This window comes from Gymnogyps californianus, chromosome 1 (genome assembly GCF_018139145.2).
Source record: "Gymnogyps californianus isolate 813 chromosome 1, ASM1813914v2, whole genome shotgun sequence".
Lineage (NCBI taxonomy): Eukaryota > Metazoa > Chordata > Aves > Accipitriformes > Cathartidae > Gymnogyps > Gymnogyps californianus.
This window is the reverse complement of record NC_059471.1, coordinates 161,602,767-161,621,440: the sequence shown is the minus strand read 5'-3', so window position 1 is coordinate 161,621,440 and position 18,674 is coordinate 161,602,767. Positions and strand designations below refer to the sequence as shown.

Genomic DNA, 18,674 nt, shown 5'->3' with positions numbered 1-18,674 from the left:
AAAAGAGGAAAAACATCGCTCCGGACTCTGTACCCAAGCCCCCAGGCTTGTTGCGGGTGTTCCCGTGCTTCTCTGTCCCTTAACAAATCCAAAGCTCCCTCCCTACAAGTCACCAACTATTTTTGCCCACACAGCCCAGCTCTATGTCCCTAGGTGTCACTGGAAAAGTGAATTTCTGGTAAAAATGGGCTGCCCTCCCCAGCACACGGTGGGTCCCGCTGCCCCTCTGTGCTGATGCCCAAGGCAGCAGGCAGCATCCCCACTTCTGCCTGCCTGCCTCCCCTGCCTGCTTCAGAGGCCCTGGGAGCATCCCTGCCCATGAACCTCACCTGCCTGGCAGCCCTTCCTTACACCGCCAGCCCACCTTTTCCCCTCCCAGCGATGCTGATACTCACATTCCCTTTGTTTTACCTAATTTGAGTGGTTTTTGAAAGGGGGTTGAGTACAAGTGATTTTGAATAGATGGGGGAAGGTGATAAAATTACTTTGGCTGAGCAGCAGGAGAAAAACTCTCCTGGATTACGAGTGTGCAGATATGATGGGCACGGGGAATGGGGCTGTGCAGCGCTGGGCAGGGTGGGTGCTGCAGGGGGGCAGAACCGCTTTCATGCCCTGTATACCAAGAAGTGTTCTGCAGCCCCGTGTGGGTGACAGCACGGAGGGACAGGACGGTGCGGGGGTTATCTGCAGCCATCGCTGTCCCCGAGCCAGCCTTGTGGCTATTGATTTGGAACTTGCCCCGTTCACGCTAACCTTGACGGAGCCAGCTCGCCCCTTATCAGCGCCGATAAACCCCGCCACGATCTCCCGCCCCGTCCCGCTGCCGGCCCGGCGGCGTCACCCTGCGAGGTGCCGCAGTGACAGATCTTTCTGGCGACTCTGCCCTTGCACCGGGTGCTCTTTTGCTGCGATGCTCTAAATCCAGGACGCCTCGCTCCTGTTTTTGCACAGAGGCTGTGGCCGCACCAACTCTGTTTTAGGCCCGGGTGGGTGCCCACCCCTTGCTGAGCGTCTGGGGCGAGGAAGGATGCGGCGCCGGCTGCAAACGCTTTTCCAAAGGAAATTTAAAGTCAGCCTCCTCTTTCTCCTGCTCTTGGCCCTCCTGGTGCACCTGGCGATGGATTTGGCTCTCCCTGCAGCCCGCAGGCCCTGCGGCTGTGATGCGAAAGCACCGAAAGCCTCAGGCGTCCTGTCAGGCAGCCCCATGCTGGCCAGCCCCAAAAAGCTGAGCCTGCGAATCCTTCAGGATTTCAGTGGCAGCAACGGCTCCTTGGAGAAAGGCTCCCAGCCGCAGGGAGCGAGGCCACAAGCAAGGGCTGGAGAGCCGGGGGTCCGGCGCCAGGATGGAGAGGGGAATGCAGGATGGACCAAGGGATCAAAGCTGGCGGCGCTCTTCGAGCATCCTCTTTACAACATCCCAATCCCGGAGGTGACAGAGAAAGACAAGCTGTTTGTTGTCAACCCCACGGAGAAGTTCAGCCTGCGCACCAGCGGGAGTGACGAATGGTGAGGAGCGAGCTCAGCCCTGGCTTGCTTTTGGGGGACATGTGGATTTGAGGGGACAAGCGGCAGGGAGCAAACATGTCGTTTCCTTGCGTAGACCAGCACCCCACCCCGAAGGGGCCCCAGTTGCTGAGCACACTCTTCTTGTGCCTCAAATCCTCTCTTAGCTCTGAATTTCTGGGCTGCTACCCGGGAGCTGCTACACGGTGAAGCCAAAGGAGACTCTTGAATTATTCATAGTATTATGTAGGGTATCTTTTAGGTCATCTCCTTGTCTCCTTTCCTTCCCCAATGCAGACTCTAGCCTTTGGTCTCTCTCTATATATATGTGGAAGTCCCCACTCCAGATTTCTAACCAGTTTTATCCCTCTCTCCTGACATGTTGGAGATGCAAAGCCTGCAATGTAGGTTACCTCTAACCGTGAGACCATTCCCGTCCTGCATTTCGCAGGACATCGCCTGACCTCTTTAGGCTCGGCCGTATGGTGAGCTCACCGCTGCCGGCTGCCTATTTTTATCACTGGACTACTAACCTCTAATTAGGAGGAAAGATATTAAAAGCTTTAGTGTCGATAACATGTAGCAGCTTCCTTACGGAAAGCACACCTTCCAAACATACTGGCTGCTAAAATTGGGAGAGAATAAAAGCTGGTTTAAGAGCTGGTTTCCACAAATGAGCATTTGCTTTGTCTCTGAGGACCACCTCACCTATGGATAACCATGGGAGATGGGTCTGGTTTGATGAAATTGGGGTACAGTCTGCATTTTCCTAGAGAGTGAGAGACGTGGATTTGGGTTATAGATGCCCTGGGCCAGACTGTCCCATTGCAGTGCTGGTGGGTGCTGGTGCAGAGGGGAGCCCCCAGGAGCCACCCTTGAATGCCAGCAAACTGCAAATTTGCAGGAGGCACAGAGACAGGGATAGCACTAATCCAAACTCATCCCCCCAGGGAAACCAGGGGTGTGCGATAAACCCGTCCAAGGGGAACTGGACACTGAGGGTGGGAGTTCAGGTCGGTGCTGGGGATGGCTGGGAAGCCCCTGCTCCTCTACCCGTGTTCCTCTACCCCTGTTTTATGGACGTGTGTGTGTCCCCAGCAAGCATGTGGAGGGATGTAGCCGGCTGTATTCCCGGGAGCTAATCCCTTGGGGAAAAACAACGAGACGAGCTGCTCCAGCAGGGAAATAAAGGCACAGATGAGAGGAGCAGGATCAGCCTGGGGATTTTCCACAGGGGATGCGAGGGAAGACACCAAACCCCCTCCGGCCATGCCAGCGGGTCTTCCCAGCTACCAGCTATGGGTGGGATCTGCCCAGGTACCAGGAGTCCCAAGGAGGGTGTATGGGGCAGGGGGATTTGCCACCATCCAGGGCTTGTGCTGGGCCTTGCCCCCACCTCACCCTCCACACACTGGCTCCCGGGAAGGGTCTGGGGACATGGGACCCGTCCTGTCCCAACTAAACGCTGTTGTTGTTGTTGGGGTGGCGGTGGCTGTTTGGCTGCAGGGTCAGCAGCAGTAAAGCCGAGACGCTCCTCCCGACAGGGAAGACGGCCTATGACACCTACCCCGCCTGGCTCAAATTCCACGTTGGCATCAACCGCTACGAGCTGTACCCCCGCCAGGACCCCCTGATGCCCACCCTCCTCCGGGACTTGGCCATGCAGAGGATCATCAGCTCAGGTACCACCTCCCTGCCTGCACCCCTGCCCGCACCCTTGCCCCGCTGCCTGCTGCCAGCCTCCCTCATCCCCGTGTGCCCCCTTTCAGTCCAGAAGTCTGGCGGGACCCAGCTCAAGCTCATCATGACGTTCCCGAATTACGGGCAGGCCCTCTTCAAGCCCATGAAGTGAGTAGAGCCGGGGACAACACCATACCCCACCCGCACGGTCCCTTTAGGTGGCAAGGAGCGGCTGGAGGAGACCATGGAGGAAGAAAAGGAGAAATGTGTCATGCACTGCCTTGCTTCAGCCCCCCACCCCAAAACTGAGATGAGCAGGATGGTCCCCTTCCCTTCACCTTCCATGGTGGTGCTTGCGGCAGGCTGGGCGCAGCTTGTGATGGGGTAGTGACCTCCAGTGGTGGAAAGAAGAAGATGGTCCATGAGGACCATCCAGGACCCTCCAGTCCATGAGGGCTTCCCAGCCCTTGGGTTGGGAGCAGGGGATGCATGGGGGCCTGGCTGGGGCGTTTGGGGCTGCACCACCCAGCAGGGAGCGACTGGAGGAGACTGGGTCTGGCTGTGTCTCCAGTGGCACCAGTGACACAAGGAGGAGTGGCTTGGAGCCAAGCCCATGCTTGGGGTGACCCCATCCATGGATACCACCCCCACCCTCCCCTCTCCTCCCAGGCAGACCCGGGACCAGGAGACCCCCATCAACTTCTTCTACTTCTCGGACTTTGAGCGGCACAATGCGGAGATTGCAGCCTTCCACCTGGACAGGTGAGCACAAGCTTTGCATCCAACTCTGTCCTCCCATGACAGCAAAGCAGCAGAGAAACTGCTCCTTCATCCCACCTCTTCCTCCCCATTGCAAGGAATACCTGTGTCTCATGGTGGTTTTAATAACTCGCTGTGAAATACAGCCAGGGTTGGCAAGAAATGGTTCCAAGTTCTGTGTTTCAGGATCCTGGATTTCCGGCGAATCCCCCCAGTTTCTGGCCGTTTGGTCAATATAAAGAAGGAGATTCGTGACATTACCACAGACAAGAAACTGGTCAAGACTTTCTTCATCTCCCCGGGTGAGCTTTCATGCTGTCCATCCTCTCCTGCGGCCACCCGCATGGAGCTCACCTGGAGCCGGCTGCTCCTGCCCTGGCTCCCCCTGTACCGGGGCAAACCATCCCCTTGGGGAATGCTCCAGCTCCTGCCAGGTCCCCTGCCGTGGGGCTCTGCTCCTCGAGGCCTTCCTTGCCATTGCTTTGCTGGTGGCACGTGGCCACGGTGCACGGAGCACCCTCACCCGGCCGCCTGCCGGACCACCCTGCATACGGGTAGCAGGCTCGTTGCCTTCCTGCTCTTTGTCAACCTTTGCTTTGTCCTCACGGCCAGCGGGCAACATCTGCTTCTACGGGGAGTGCTCCTACTACTGCTCCACCGAGCACGCCCTCTGCGGCAAGCCGGACCAGCTGGAGGGCTCCATGGCTGCCCTGCTGCCCGACAAGACCTTGGCCAAGCGCCGCTCCTGGCGCAGCCCCTGGCGCCGCTCCTACCACAAGAGCAAGAAGGCTGAGTGAGCTGGGGCACGGGCGGCATGGGGGGCATGGGGCAGCAGAGCCATGGCATGGGAGGGGGCTGCCCCACGGCCGCTCTCACGGCCCCGTCCCCCGCCCCGGCCTCTGCCCACAGGTGGGAGCTGAACCCCAACTACTGCGCTCAGGTGCGAGAGACGCCGCCCTATGACAGGGGCCATCGCCTCCTCGACCTCATCGACATGTCGGTCCTCGATTTCCTTATGGGTGAGCCCTGCCATGCCGGCGCCGAGGGCTGTGGGGGCCCCTCGGGACCGAGAGGCCCAAACGGCTCCGTGTCCCGCGGTACTGCACCCTGCGAGGTTTGCTGGCCAAACCATTGCTCAGGCTGCAGAGAGCTGCGCCGTTACCCAAAATGAGAGCAAAGGGCTGTGCCATTAGGGCATATCCCAGGCAGAAGCTGAAGGACGAGAGATGCCGGGGAGATCCCAGCTGAACACCCCGGGCACGGGAAGCGCCTCCTGGCAAGCTCCCACATGCAGCCCCTGGGGAGCCAGGGCTGGCGGCGATGCTCCCCGGGGCTCGTGCTGCCTCTCCCGTCCCTGGGGCCGCTCCTTCCTCCCCGCGCTGTCCCCCCACCATCACCTGACTTGGAGAGCTTCCCGTCTCCTCGTCCCTGGCCACCCAGCCTTGCCTTTGCCATTACTTCTGCTCCATTTGCCGCTGTTGTCCCTCTACGGGGCAGCCGGGATGAGAAGGGACCTGGAGGCCCGGGGGGCTCCGCTTGGGTCATCCCCCCCGCCATGGCCACCAGACGGGCACCTTAGAGGTGCCCCCAGCCCTTTTCCCCAGCCTCTGGGTTTCGGTCTCACACCAGGAGCGTGCTCCGTGTCCCTGCTCCCGCCTCCCCACCCACCACCCGATGGCAAATTTGTTGCCCTGCCACAGGCAACATGGACCGGCACCACTACGAGACCTTCGAGAAATTTGGGAACGACACTTTCCTGCTCCACCTGGACAACGGCCGCGGGTAAAGCGGGGGGCGGTGGGGGGAAGCAATCCCAGCAAAGGGGTGGGGGGAGACCGCAGGTCTTGCCAAGATGCACCCCGCCTTGGCCTCTGAGCCGCGGGGTGATGCCGCCCTGATGCCCGCCGGCGGGCTTCTCCCCCCCCCAGCTTCGGGACGCACTCGCGCGACGAACCGTCCATCCTGGCCCCCCTCCGGCAATGCTGCAGGTAAGGGGGCTCCCGCCGCCCGCCCCAGAGCTGCCGTCACGGAGAGGCTCCCCGGGTTGAGACCTCTCCCTCCTCATCTTCGGCAGCATCAAGAAGTCGACCTACCTGCGGCTGCAGCTGCTGGCCACCCAGCCCTACCGCCTGAGCGACCTGCTGCGGGAGGCGCTGGCCGCCGACCCCCTGGCCCCCGTCCTGGCCGAGCCCCACCTGCGGGCGCTGGACCGTCGCCTGGGGAAGGTGCTGGCGGCGGTGGGACGCTGCCTGGCCGGGGCGGCCCGCCCGGACGAGGTGCTGGTGGATGATGTGGGGTCACGGGTGTGATGGGGGGAGGGGCAGGCCTCGGTACCCCGGTGGGTTGGGGTGTTTTGGCGCGCTGCCGAGGGCGATACAGGGACCGGCGCGCCGCTCCGACTCCGTGTAGCGTCGGCTTTCAGCGGCGCCGGAGCCAGCAGCGCGATGCACCAGGAAAGTGGGCTGTAAGGATAGCCGGGATGGGGAGGGTATTTAAATAAAAAGGTTGGCCCAGCGGAGAAGACAGGAGCTGAGATCTCCCCCACCAGGGCTGCTTTCCCAGCCCTGGCCTGTCCTTGCATGCCTGGATGTGTCGCTTCAGCCCTCCAAAGCCTTTTAGGAAAGGGTAGGGATTTTTCCTGCCTTTCCCCAGCAAGAGCTGCCAAACTTGAGCAGTTGGCAAGCTCCTTCTGCCCCCTCCCCCCAGGCGATGCCCTGGTGACCCCCAAAAAGAGAGCTGAGGCTCCCCACTGCTCGTGTGGGGAAACTGAGGCATGAGCTCCCAGCCACTTGCCGCTTATCCCTGCCCTGCTCTTCCCACGCCCACCCAAAAACCCCCACAGTTCCGGCATCGCTGCCGAAAGCCGCAGCACCGGGGGTGCAGCATGGGGGGACAAGCCCCACTCACCCTCCAGCATCACCCCAAATCCCCGGGAACTGCCGCCGACTTCCTCCCCGCCCAAAAAAGTGGCTCTTGGGAGGGGACGGATTGACCCGGGGCCGTGCACCCTATTTAGTGCCCGGTGGCTCAGCACCCAGCTTATCCCGAGCCACCCGGGGGGGGGGGTTAATCCACCGCAGGGTTACGTCAGCCGGGGCAGGTGCCATCGCTACGGCCACCGCCAGTGTCCCCAGGACGGGGCACAGGGTTGGCATCGGCATGGCCAGAGATAAAGGTGCCACGGGGGGGGGAGGAGAGATGTCCTCCGGCCCGGCCGGTCACCCGTGGAGCGATGGGAAGCCGCAGGAAAGGGTGAAAAAGGGCGGCTGGCGCAGCAGGAGATGGAGCTGCCCTGGAAAAGCCAGGCGGAGATTTAGGCCGGAACAAAAAATGGGCTCGAAAGGGGGGGGGGGGGGGAGGGAGGGGGAGACAAAGGGGATCTGTCCGCGTTACACAACGGGGCCAGGGACTCTGAATCGGGGTTTGTTGCAGGGTGCCCCCCCCCCCCCCGACGCGGGCGGCACGTCCTCCTGCTGCAGCCCCGGCTTGCGTACCAAACCCTGGCGTGGGGAGGAAAAGGTTTCGGGGCTGTTTTGCAACAGGTTACTCCCCTTCTGCCGGCTTCATATTTTTTAACCCTTTCTAGAAATGCCTTTTTGCCGCCGTACCCAAAGCCAGCGGGGCCGTTCCCGCCCCGTGTATCACACACGTACAACCGTATCCGTACACAGGCGGCCGGTTCCAGCCCCCTCGCCGAGCCCCCCCCCCCCCCCCCCCCCCCCCCCCCCCCAAGCAAATCTTTTCCCGAGGCGCCGTCGGATTTAGAAACCGGGGCGTGGGAGGGCGGCTGTTTTCTCAGCTCGGCGAGTTTGCAGAAGGTCCCGGCTGTGCCACCGCGTGTTCAAGGTCCCACGGGAGCAGACGGGTTTGGCTCGCACCCCGCTTGCCGAGCCGGCCCGGCCGCCCGTGGCGGGGAAAGGGGATGGTAATGGGGTGTCTGAGGCCACGGGCCCGGGGAGCAGCAGAACCCGTCCGCCCGGTCGAGGCGGCGTGGGCACACGGGCGTCGAGCGGGGCTGCCCGCGCCGTGGGGACGGGTTCGGCCGCGCCGTCGTGCCGGGTGGTGCGTGGGGGTGCCGGGTATTTCCCACCCCACCGGGGCTGGCAAACCGGCCGCCCCAGCACAAATCAAACGGGGCCGGGGCGCAGCCCTGCACCTGGAAGCCCCCATTTTGGGCCGGCATCACCCATGGGACCTGCCCGGGGGCCTGCCCTTGCCTGGCAGCGTGGGCTGCCTGCCGCCCTTGGTGGGCGGGGGGGGAGCCCCCCGGCGCTGAGGCGTTCGGTGAACCAGCTCCCCCTGGGCAGCCAGGGGGCGGGGATGGGGTGGGGATGGGCCCTCCCATCGCCCCCCCCAAATGATGATGATAATAGTAAAATAAAATAAAATAAAATAAAGTAAAATAATATGACAGTAGCGATAATAATAACGATAATGATGATGATGATGATAATAATAATAATAATAATAATAATAATAAAAAAGGGGGTACCAAAGAGGCCCCTAGAGGCGGGGGGGGGCGGTGGCGGCCCCCCCGCGGCGGCCCCGGCGGGCGCGCGCGCGCGGTGCAGCGGGGCGGGGCGGTGGCAGCGGAGGGGGGGGGGAGCCGGGGGGGGCGGAGGCGGGGGCCGCTTTCCCCTGCAAAACAAAAGCGAGCGGAGCGGCGGCGGCAGCCGGGAGGGATCGTGGGGGCTTCTTTTTGGCTCTGCGTGACTCGCCGGTGGGTTTGCGTGGGGTGGGGGCACGGGGGGGGGAGGGGCGGGCCGGCCGGCCGGGCGGCTCGTACCGGGGCCGGGGGGAGATGAGCCGGGCCGGGGGGGTGCAGAGGGTCTGGCGGGGCAGCGGCTCCGCGCGCGGGTGGGTGCTCGCGTGGGCGGCCCGTGGGGGGGAGGGGAAGGGAAGGGGTTTATAACCCTATAAGGGGAGGCGGCCGCGCTGGCGGCGGGGCGGGCGGCCCCATCCCGGCCCCGGCGGCGGCCCGGGGCAGCAGGTGCCCCTTGGCGGGCTCGGAGCACCCCCAGCCGCACCGGGCACCCCACGGCCGCCTGCACGGGAGGGGGTTTCGGTGTGTGCCGGGACCCCTGCTGCAGGGGTGGGGTCCCCCGCGAGTGGGGTCGCTCCAGGTGGGTCCCCTCCCACTGACACTTTCCTCTCTCCCCGGCCCCCCAGGTGAACCGTGACCCCCCCCCCCGTGCCGCCGCCATGTCCCGCCGCAGCCAGCGCCTCGTCACTACGCGCTATTACCCCGGGGACGACGATGTCACGACCAGCAGCAGCAGCAGCTCCCTGCTGGGGGGCCAGCAGCTCCCCTTCAAGGAGAGCACCGGCAGGTTAGTGGGGTGCATAGGTGGGGGGGGTTCCCCCTCCCAAACGTGGCCAGGGCACTCCATCCCACACCACGGACCAGGCACCTTCCCAGGGTGGGGCATCAGGGCGGCTTGCAGAAGGGAGCATGAGGGCGAGCTCGCTGCGTTCCGTCATGGCTGCCGGCCACCTTGGCGCTGGCTGTGCCCCCATTCCAGCAAAAGCCCCGTGCTCCCTGGCACCTTTGCGTCCCTCCCTGCCCCGGCACAGAAGGCTGCCGTGGGCGGCTCGGGGCGGCTGTGTGCCTTCTCCCAGCCGCAGCCGCCTCCGGCTTGATGGCGGGAGGGAGGTGCGCTGCAAGTGCCGGGCCGGAAAACCGCAGCGGTGCGAGCGGAAGCGGTGCCGGCAGCTGCCCGGGGACGGGCGGGAGGGCCTTTCGTAAAGCAGCGGTTGCACCCTCCGAAACCTGCCGCCATCTGGTACAGCGGGGCGGAGGGAAGTGATGCCAGCCAAGGGATTGGGGTGGATTCCCCACTTCTCTCCTACGGATGCACTGTACCCCCCGCCCCACCCCATAACCATGCATGGCTGATGAGCCTGTTCTCGCCCCCGGCAGGACGATGAGGAGGAAATCGAGCAGCACGAAGCGCCTCTCTCCCGCCCCCAGCACCCAAACCTCCTACTACAGCGAGTCCATGATGAGCGAGTCCTACCTGGGGGGCAGCCGGGGCCTCGCTGCCCTGGGCAGCTCTGTGCTGGACGATGCCCTGGACAGCAGCACGTACTGGGGTGAGCCCTCTTTCCCTCCTGCGGCAGCTGGGGACCTCTCTGGGCACTTGGGGGATGTTGGGGCAGCCCCCCAGGCCAGCTGACCAGGTTGCCCCCTATGGGGGTGGTGGTGGTGGGTGGTTTCTCAGGGGGACTTTGTGTTTTGGGGCAGGTGGGGAGCTCTCGACCAGGAGGAGAAGAGGCACAGGGGACACCGAGTCCAGTAAGATCAACGGGCTGCTGGAGAGCAAGACATACGACACCTATGCCTCTTCATCTGGGTACTCCTCAGAAGATGACTATGCCGGTAGGGATGCACCAGCCTTTCTGCGGTGGCAGGGATGCTGGGGGAGATGTCCCCGAGGGGACCAGCCCAGGGCCTGGCTGTGCCCAGGGTGCTGCCAGCCCCCCCTGCATGCCACCCCCTGTGCAAAGCCTTCGCCCTGGGTGACGCACAGGGATGCAGGCTCCGTTTGGTGACTTACTGCCTCACTTCTTCCTTTCCAGGTCACTTTTACTCAGGCCAGAGTAGCTCCGGGTCGGGGCTGAGGACCGCAGCCTCCCGCGTGGGCTCCTTCCTCTGGCAGGTGGTCACCTCCCCGGGTGAGTGGGGGGCCAGCGGGGGGGTTTCTAGCAGCACCTTTCTTCCCTGCCAGCATCTCCGCTCCCCACGTGCCACGTGTGCTGTTCCCTGATGGGGTGGAGGGGTTTTATCCCCCTGTGGGAGCGTCCTCGGGGATGGAGGGGATGTCTCTGCCGGGACCCCGCCTGAGGCTCGGTTTCTCTCCCGGCAGTTCGGTTCGTGGGGTGGCTGTTCTCGGGGCTGGCAGCTGCCTGGCACCGCCTCACCGGCGCGGCTCCCAGCCTGAGTGGCATCCCCTTCTCCAGGTGAGCGTGGTGGTGGGACACCGGGTTAGGGGAGGCATGGGGAAAACCCTCAGGACCGCAGAGAGGGGTTGCCCCGCAGAGTCTGGCACGCATGGAGTGGGTGTCTTGTGCCAAAGCCCGGGTGGGCTTTGCTTTCCCTCTGGCCCCCATCCAGAGGAGTGCTGTGGTGGGGGAAGGTGGCTGCAGTCTTACAGGCGCCTGTTTCTTCTCTGTGCTCCAGGCGGTACCCGCGGCTTAAGAGGTCCCTGCTTCTGCTGCTGCTTCTCCTGCTCCTCGCCGCTGCTGCCTACGGTGAGTCGGCCTGGCTTGCTCTATTGCCCTGAAATCTGGGGCAGTGCAGAGCATCTCACCACTGTACCCAGGGGATGGGATGGAGATGGGATGGGATGGCCCCGAGCTCAGTGCTCGTGGCTCCTGGTACCCTGGTGCATAAGCACCCCTGTGCTGGGGCCTCCTGGTAACCCCAGGTGATGCTGATGGCTGAGCCTCTGCACGTCCACCGCTGTGGCCCATTACCGGCCTGTTGTTTTAACCATCTCATCCTCCTGCATGCCCAGGAGCTTGGTACTTCTACCCTTACGGGCTGTCGACGCGCAGCCTCCCAGCCTTCCCGTGGTGGGGAGCTGGAAAGCTTTCCTCCTCCGATGTGCCTGGGGCAGGGGACTTGACCGCGCTGGACCAGGTAAGCCTCGGCAAAGGCGTGGCAGTGACCCAGGTGGGGTGGGTGCCTTGCAGGGAGAGCCGGGACAGTCTGGTCCATGGCTGAAGGAGCCCTTCCAGGGGATGGAGAAGTGGTGGAGGATGGCGCAGATGGTGGCTCCACACTGGTAGAAATGGCTCCCCCGGCTTGTGGCCATCTCACTCTCAGGGTGCCCCAGGGATGGAGCAGGGGGAAGATCTGCCCTCTCCTGGGAAGCAGCAGATGCATAAGATGCCACTGACTCTGGGGACCGGGTGTCCTGGGTCCCTTTCCACAGGGGTCCGTGTGGAGCAGGCAGCCCCCCAGGGGTCTGCACCTCCACGGGGGGCTGCATCGCACCCTGCCTTTGCCACCACAGGGGCTGCGGGGGGAGCACCGGCTCCTGGCTCGCTTCCAGGCCCTGGAGAAGCGCTTCGAGGCGCTGGAGGCCGAGGTGTCACGGTGGGAGCTGCAGCGGGGGCGGCAGCGATGGCGGCGGCGGGAGAGCCACCCCCGGGGGACGTCCTGGCACTGCTGGAGGGGCTGGTGAGCCGCCGGGACGCAGGGCTGAAGGACCATCTCCTCACCGACGTGACCAGCCACCTCCAGGTGAGGGGCGCGGGGGGCACGCGGGGAGATGGAGGCATGCAGGGCCAGGCTCTCATGTTCCCCCCTGTTCCTCACCCTGCAGGGCGAGCTGGATGCCCTCCGAGCCCAGGTGCAGAGGGATTTAGACGGGCGCCTGGGGAAGATGGCACAAGCCTCTAAGGTAAGGGGACGAGCGTGCGGTGGTACCCGGGCAGGACATCCTCACCACCGGCATCACAGGTCTCACCCCTTCCCCTTCTCCTGGCAGGAGATGGAGGCGCGCTTGCTGGAGCTGAACTCGGAGTGGCAGAGGTAACGCTGGCTGTCTGGGCAGAGCCACCCCTGTGTTCGGGGCAGGCAGGTAGCAGGGTCAAATCCCCGCAGCAAGGCTTAGGAGGGGTTTCCAGGTCTGGTGTGCTCGGGGCAAAGGAGAGGTTGAGAGGTACAATCTTGGGGGGGGGGAAGGAGGGATGGATATGTGGGTATGTTGGTGAGAAAGTGCCCTGGCTGGCAGCAGGGCTCAAAGGGCGATTGCAGCAAATGGACCTTCGCCACCGTCATTTTGCATCGCCGTGGGGAACGTGGCCCTTCAGCCAAGGGGCGAGCTGGGGATGCTTTCCCACAGGATGCAGTAGAAGAGGTCATTGCCACAGGAATTAAAACCACTTGGGGCTGGAGATGGGGTTGAGCGTAGGCGATGGGGGATGAACCTCCTCCCCCAGTTTGCAGAGGGGAGCTGGGACTGTCGGCGCAAGGTTTTGTTGCCTTTCTGTCGGCACAGCTCGGCGCAGGAGGGCCTGCGAGGGAGCTTCCAGCAGGAGGTGGGCAAGCTGGAGCAGGAGGTGGCAGCGCTGAGGAGGGAGCTGGCAGGCCTCAAGTCGGACCAGGAGGTGATGGGGAAGCACATGGAGGGGATGCTGGAGCAGCTGAAGGCGGTGCGGGCTGATGTGAGTCCCCGGTCCCCACCCTGTTCGGCAGAGGGAGGCGCGAGGGTCCCTGCCCCGAGGCTGAGCTCTGTCCCCACTGTTTCAGGTGGAAGCGCAGTTCCCGGCGTGGGTCAGTCAGTTCCTGTCACAGTCCCGCCGGGATGGTGCCGCTGGCCTCATCCTCCAGCGGGAAGACTTGCAAGCGGAGCTCCAGGCCCTGGAGCGCAAGATCCTGGCCAAAGTCTTGGAGGACCGGAGGCTGTCAGCGCGGGATGCTCAGGCCGGTATCGGAGTCGCCCTGCGGCAAGGGGGGACTGCAGGGGTGACGGAGGAGGTGAGTGCTGGCCTGAGCCCCAGGGACATGGTGGTGACCACAGGTGTGGGATCGGGGGTCGTGCCCCAATGCGTGTGTGCAGGCAGGGCTGGCACACATGCCAGGCAGATGGCAGAGCCATGGGGACAGCCCTTACAGCTGGGATGTTGATCCTGGCTCACATCCCACCTGACAAGAGCATCCCTGAAACTCCTCCATCCCTTCTCTGCTGCCAGCCTCCCCTGGCCTGTACCTGCGCCTTGCCCTGGAAGGGGTCGCAGGTGGCAATATCTGCATGCCTGTGAGGCTCTTGCTGTCTTAAAATCCAAGTTTCTGCTCGTGCATTTTTCACCTAGAAGGCAGGGCAGGTGCCAGCAAGGTTTCCACAGGTTGAGCATCTTGCTTAGCCCCGTCCTTCAGCAGCGCTGCCGAGTCACTTGGGGCAAAGCGTTTCAGCAGAATGACACCAAGGGAAAAAATGAGCCTGCTTGCTTTGGAAAGAGTTGTTGGCAATTCCCTGCAGAGGTAGTGGAGGGAGGGATCAAGCTGGGATTAGTAGTCCCTGCAGTCTGCACAAGCTTCCTGCACACCATAAAGTTTAGACCCATAGTGGTGCTGCAGAGTCCGTGCTCCTGGGGCTCGATTTGGCTCCAGAAGGATGCTCCGGCCAGGTCCCCCTTTTCTGGATGGGGGGGTGTTGTGGTTTAGCCCCAGCCAGCAACTCAGCACCACGCAGCCGCTCCCTCACTCCCCCCCTGCTCCCAGTGGGATGGGAGGAGAATTGGGAAAGACAGTAAAACTCGTGGGTTGAGATAAGAACGGTTTAATAACTAAAGTGAAATATAATACTAACATAATAATAATAATAATGAAATAGTAATGAAAAGGAATATAACAAAAAAAAAAAAAAGAAGAGGGGAAAAAAAGGAAGAAAACAATGATGCACAATGCAATTGCTCACCACCCACTGACCGATGCCAGAGCAGCAATCTGCCCATCCCGGCCAACTCCCCCAGTTTATATACTGAGCATGATGTCCTATGGTATGAAATATCCCTTTGGCTAGTTCGGGTCAGCTGTCCTGGCTGTGCTCCCTCCCAGCTTCTTGCACACCTGCTGGCTGGCAGAGAATGGGAAACTGAAAAAAAAATCCTTAACTTAAGATAAGCACTACTTAGCAACAACTAAAACATCAGAGTGTTATCAACATCATTCTCACACTAAATCCAAAACACAGCACTGTACCAGCTACTAAGAAGAGAGTTCACTCTGTCCCAGCTGAAACCAGGACAGGGGGAGCTCCCATCAGTCCTGCGGGATGGGGCAGGAGGGACCAGCAGATGATGCTGGGGAGGACTAGGTGGGCTGTCAGGTTGTGTCTGGTGCCTGCTGAGAGATACCACTCCTCTCCTCCCCTGGGGCCAGCCCCTCTTTTGGGATGGGCAAGCCCAGCGTGCCTGTGCGCTGCCCCTTCATTGCACAGCTCCTCTTGTCTGGGGTATTTTTAGCAACCTTTAACGAGGGTTCCCAGCCAAATGCGTGTCCTCTCCAGCCAAACGCGTGTCCTCTCATTTTTGCCACGGTGATTCATCCCCTGGCTGTTTTGCGGGAAGGTCCTTGTGCCCTCTCTGTCCTCGCAGGGTGGAGGCAGGTGGGGGGGCAGGACGCCTGCCCTGGGCCTTCACCCCTCTCGTGCCCTCTGCTCCCCCCCACAGCAAGTGCATCTCATTGTGGGCCAGGCCCTGAAGCGCTACAGCGAGGACCGCGTGGGGATGGTTGACTACGCCCTGGAGTCGGCGGGTAGGTGGTGGGGGGCTCTTGCCCACCCGGGATGAGCCAGCCCTCCTGGAGAGGGGACCACAGGGTGCTGGCATGCAAGCTTACCTGCTGCTGTCCCCTCCCCGTGCCAGGGGCCAGCGTCATCAACACCCGCTGCTCAGAGACCTACGAGACACGGACGGCGCTGCTGAGCTTGTTTGGCATCCCCCTCTGGTACCACTCGCAGTCCCCCCGTGTCATCCTGCAGGTGGGCACCCTCGGGGCGAGACCCCACTCGGGGAGGACCAGCCGGGCTGGTCCTCGCGTGGGCTTGGTGGGTTTTATTGGGTTCTCGCTGTCGCTCCAAGCGAGCGGCCAGGCTGATGTCAGGGGGAGGAAAATGGCGCTGATGGTGATAACATTGCCGGTGTCTCGCTCCCGCGCTCGTAGCCAGACGTCAACCCCGGGAACTGCTGGGCGTTTCGTGGGTCCCAGGGCTTTGCTGTCATCCGCCTCTCTGGCATTATCCGCCCCACAGCCGTGACGCTGGAGCACATCCCGAAAGCGCTCTCGCCCCAGGGGACCATCCCCAGTGCCCCCAAGGACTTCGCTGTCTATGTGAGTGCCCGCGGGGGGACACGGTGGGAGGATGCATGGTGGAGGACATGGGAGGGGAGGGCTAGCGAGCCCCATACCTGGCTGTAGGGTGCTCTGGGGGGTTGATCTTATCCTGAAGAGGAGGGAGAAGCACTGCTGGGGGGGAGAGGGGGAGCATCAGGCTTCAGGAAGGGGTTTGGGGGACACTGAGAAAGAGGGGATTAAGCAGGTGTAACTCTTGGTCTTCCCCCCATCCCTCCCCACTGGCCCCTGTCCCCATTTGTCTGTTTTGGCCTGGAAGAGCAGGAGCAGGGGCCAAGCGCGCTTGTGTCTCCGTCTCCCTCTTCCGCCCCGGGTGCGCTCATCGCCTCTGGTCTCCCTCTCTGATCACCCCCGGTTCTCCCTTTCTGCCTCCCTGCCCCTCTGTAGGGCTTGAAGGAGGAGGGAGAGGAGGAGGGCCTTCTCCTTGGGCAGTTCACCTACAACCACGACGGCGACCCTATCCAAACGTTTTACTTGGAGGTAAGTGCTTTGCCCTCGGAGCACCCGACCCCAAGAAGAAAATGGGGCCCCTGGGGTCTCTGAGCCCTCGAGAGCTCTCGGGGGCTCAGGTTTTTCCTTCCCCTTCTCCCCAAGGGTGACGCTGTGGGCACGTACCAGCTGGTGGAGCTCCGGGTGCTGAGCAATTGGGGCCACCCCGAATACACCTGCATCTACCGCTTCCGCGTGCACGGGGAGCTGGCGCACTGACCCCCGGCTCCCGCACGGGACGAGGATGCTGCCAGGCCAACAGCAGGAGGGGATTCGTCTGGTTCGCCGCTTCGCACGTAGAAATCCTGGGATGCGCCAGCAGCCGCCCCAGGGAGCTGCTCCCTTGGGGGAGGAGAAGAGCTGGTGTTTAAGGGGTGAGGCTTTCACTCTTCCAAGGACCGGGGTGGCGAGGCAAGAGCATCTCACGTGGGTCCTAGCGCAGCCTGGCTTGTTTTCAGTGCGTATCGGACATTTTAACTTTTTAAGCTGATTTTTTTTTTTTAATCGGGTCTGCGCAGCCCCTCGTCCCCGTTGCCCTGCTCCTTTCTGATGGCGTGCCTAACGTTGCCGGCGCTTGGGAAAGGGGTATGTAATTTTGCGATGTGCTTCACGCGGGCTTGGGCACGACATGGCGTACGGGACCGCAGTGATGGGCTCGGTGCCGCCGGAGTAGGCAGGAGCCACCAGTCACGGCCACTGAGTCTCTCCCTTCCACGTGGGGTCATTTTTCCTGCCTTGGCTTTGGTTTAGATAAAGATCTCCATACCTCCAATGCTGGCCTGGCAGAGGGGAAATAAGACAGTATTAACGAAGTATTAACATAAAAGTAATGGCTTGGGGCAGCAGGAGGGGAGAAATTCGGCACGTGTTGGTGGCAGAGCCCACCCCAGTGCTGCTGTCTGTCCACTCGAGCCCTCCTGCTGCCGGCGGCTGTGTTGGGTCTTGGTGATGCCGTCAGCCTCCCCTGGCTGGCTGGCTGGCTCCCTGGCGTTAAGCGTGATGATGCTGTTGAAAACTCCTGTTGCCTGCTTCCCCTTTTGGGTTTGTTCTGTTTTTTTTTTTTTTTTTTTTTTTTTTTTTTTTTTAAGGGGGGTGGGGAGGGGGGGTATTTTCCAGTCGGGCTGTTGGGGATTTTTTTTTTTTTGTAGTAACGAAGGAAAAAAAAGACTTTTTCCATGCGATTTCTACTTAACCGGAGAATGTTACGTGGTGCCGCTTGGGTGAGTGGCTTAGATGCGGAGAGGGCTAGAGCTTTGTTTAGTAGGAGAGTAGTGCACACAGTAGGCTACGCTAGAATAAGATGAACAGAGCTGTTTAAAATACGGGCCTCGAGTTGTCGGTGGCTTGGTAGCTGGACCTGGGAGACAAGGTCCTCCATGGACTGCTGCTTGGTGGGGTGCCAGAGGCACTCCTGCCCTCCTTGCTCCGGAGATGTTCTCCGAGACCGCAACGCGTGGCCAGGGCCGCTCACCCGTGGCTGCATCTGTACATAGGCGACTGTTTGCAGTGAGCAGGAGCTGCTGCCCCGGTGCTCTGCATGACTCTCTCCGTGCCTTGGCGGTCTGTTGGGTGGGAGATGGGGCGGAGGGGAGACCTCCTTCCCCAGGGCTTGCAGGTGCCAGCATGCTTCTTCACCTCGGGGTCAGGGGGGCAGCAGGGCCTCCCCCACCTGCGGTGCTCAGGGCTGCCTCTGTCACCTCCCCGTCCCCAGTGGCAGATGGCTGGCGCGGGCTGACCTCCTTTCTCTTGGAAGGAGTCCCTTTCCCTCCTGCATTCTCCTCGCTGGCATCGCTCAGCTCCCCCAGCCCTGGCTGCAGAAGACGGTGCCGGAGCAGGATGAGGAGTCCTGCCGGCATCGGGCATATAAATCCTGCCTGTACCCATCACGTGATGGGGGGAAGCCATGGCAGGGGACTGCAGGAAGGATGCGTGGGGACCTTCCCCAGGCTGAGGAGTGCCAGGGCCATCTGGCCACCCCACCTCCTGGCTGCCTGCAGCACGCTTAGTTCGGTTTATGTTCTTGGATGGCGTTTACAACCTCCGCATTTGTCTTGCATTTTGTTGAAAGAAAAGCTAAAGGGCTCGTGTTTAGTGTTTCAGCCCTGTCCGATGCCAGTATCATCTTCCCCTGGCACTGGCGAGCACTGGGGGAGCACCGTGAATTGAGTCCTGCTCTGGTCTTCTCTGCTTGAAGTGCTGTAGGGCGAGGGCTGTAGAGGAGGGGAAGGGGCTGAAGAGGTTTCTCCCTTCAGCATGCCCTGATGTGCATCAGGCAGAGGTCCTGAGCCCTGCACTGCTCTATGCCAGCCCGAGGGGCTGGGGGTGATGATGGCACATCCCTTATGGAGGGGTCTCCTTGCTCCAAGCAAGGGAAGTGAGC

General features: G+C 62.1%; 2 protein-coding genes across 2 annotated transcripts; both read left to right on the top strand.

Moving 5' to 3' along the window:
• The first annotated feature begins 1,027 nt into the window (after nucleotides 1-1,027).
• LOC127029750 (extracellular serine/threonine protein kinase FAM20C-like) lies at nucleotides 1,028-6,251 on the top strand. The gene is made up of 10 exons (XM_050915542.1): nucleotides 1,028-1,506; nucleotides 3,010-3,185; nucleotides 3,273-3,351; nucleotides 3,853-3,945; nucleotides 4,129-4,244; nucleotides 4,555-4,735; nucleotides 4,852-4,961; nucleotides 5,643-5,724; nucleotides 5,871-5,930; nucleotides 6,017-6,251. Exons 1-10 carry the CDS (start codon nucleotides 1,028-1,030, stop codon nucleotides 6,249-6,251), a joined length of 1,611 nt encoding a protein of 536 aa, XP_050771499.1.
• A 2,389-nt stretch (nucleotides 6,252-8,640) lies between these two features.
• Nucleotides 8,641-17,342, top strand: SUN2 (Sad1 and UNC84 domain containing 2). Its single transcript, XM_050915538.1, is given in 19 exon segments — nucleotides 8,641-8,662; nucleotides 9,112-9,272; nucleotides 9,863-10,035; nucleotides 10,187-10,321; nucleotides 10,522-10,617; nucleotides 10,809-10,902; nucleotides 11,123-11,193; nucleotides 11,460-11,584; nucleotides 11,961-12,060; nucleotides 12,063-12,190; nucleotides 12,273-12,350; nucleotides 12,438-12,481; nucleotides 12,951-13,116; nucleotides 13,202-13,429; nucleotides 15,124-15,208; nucleotides 15,319-15,434; nucleotides 15,617-15,784; nucleotides 16,193-16,285; nucleotides 16,400-17,342. Coding segments are annotated over 18 exon segments (2,142 nt in total). The 5' UTR covers nucleotides 8,641-8,662; nucleotides 9,112-9,144; the 3' UTR covers nucleotides 16,514-17,342.
• The last annotated feature ends 1,332 nt before the right edge of the window (nucleotides 17,343-18,674 follow it).

Excerpts from the sequence above, each read along its gene's own strand:
- LOC127029750 (XM_050915542.1), top strand. The coding sequence starts at position 1,028 with ATGCGGCGCCGGCTGCAAACGCTTTTCCAAAGGAAATTTAAAGTCAGC. Across the intron at positions 4,962-5,642 it reads GGTCCTCGATTTCCTTATGG|GCAACATGGACCGGCACCAC; the intron begins GTGAGCCCTGCC and ends GCCCTGCCACAG. Across the intron at positions 5,725-5,870 it reads CACCTGGACAACGGCCGCGG|CTTCGGGACGCACTCGCGCG; the intron begins GTAAAGCGGGGG and ends TCCCCCCCCCAG.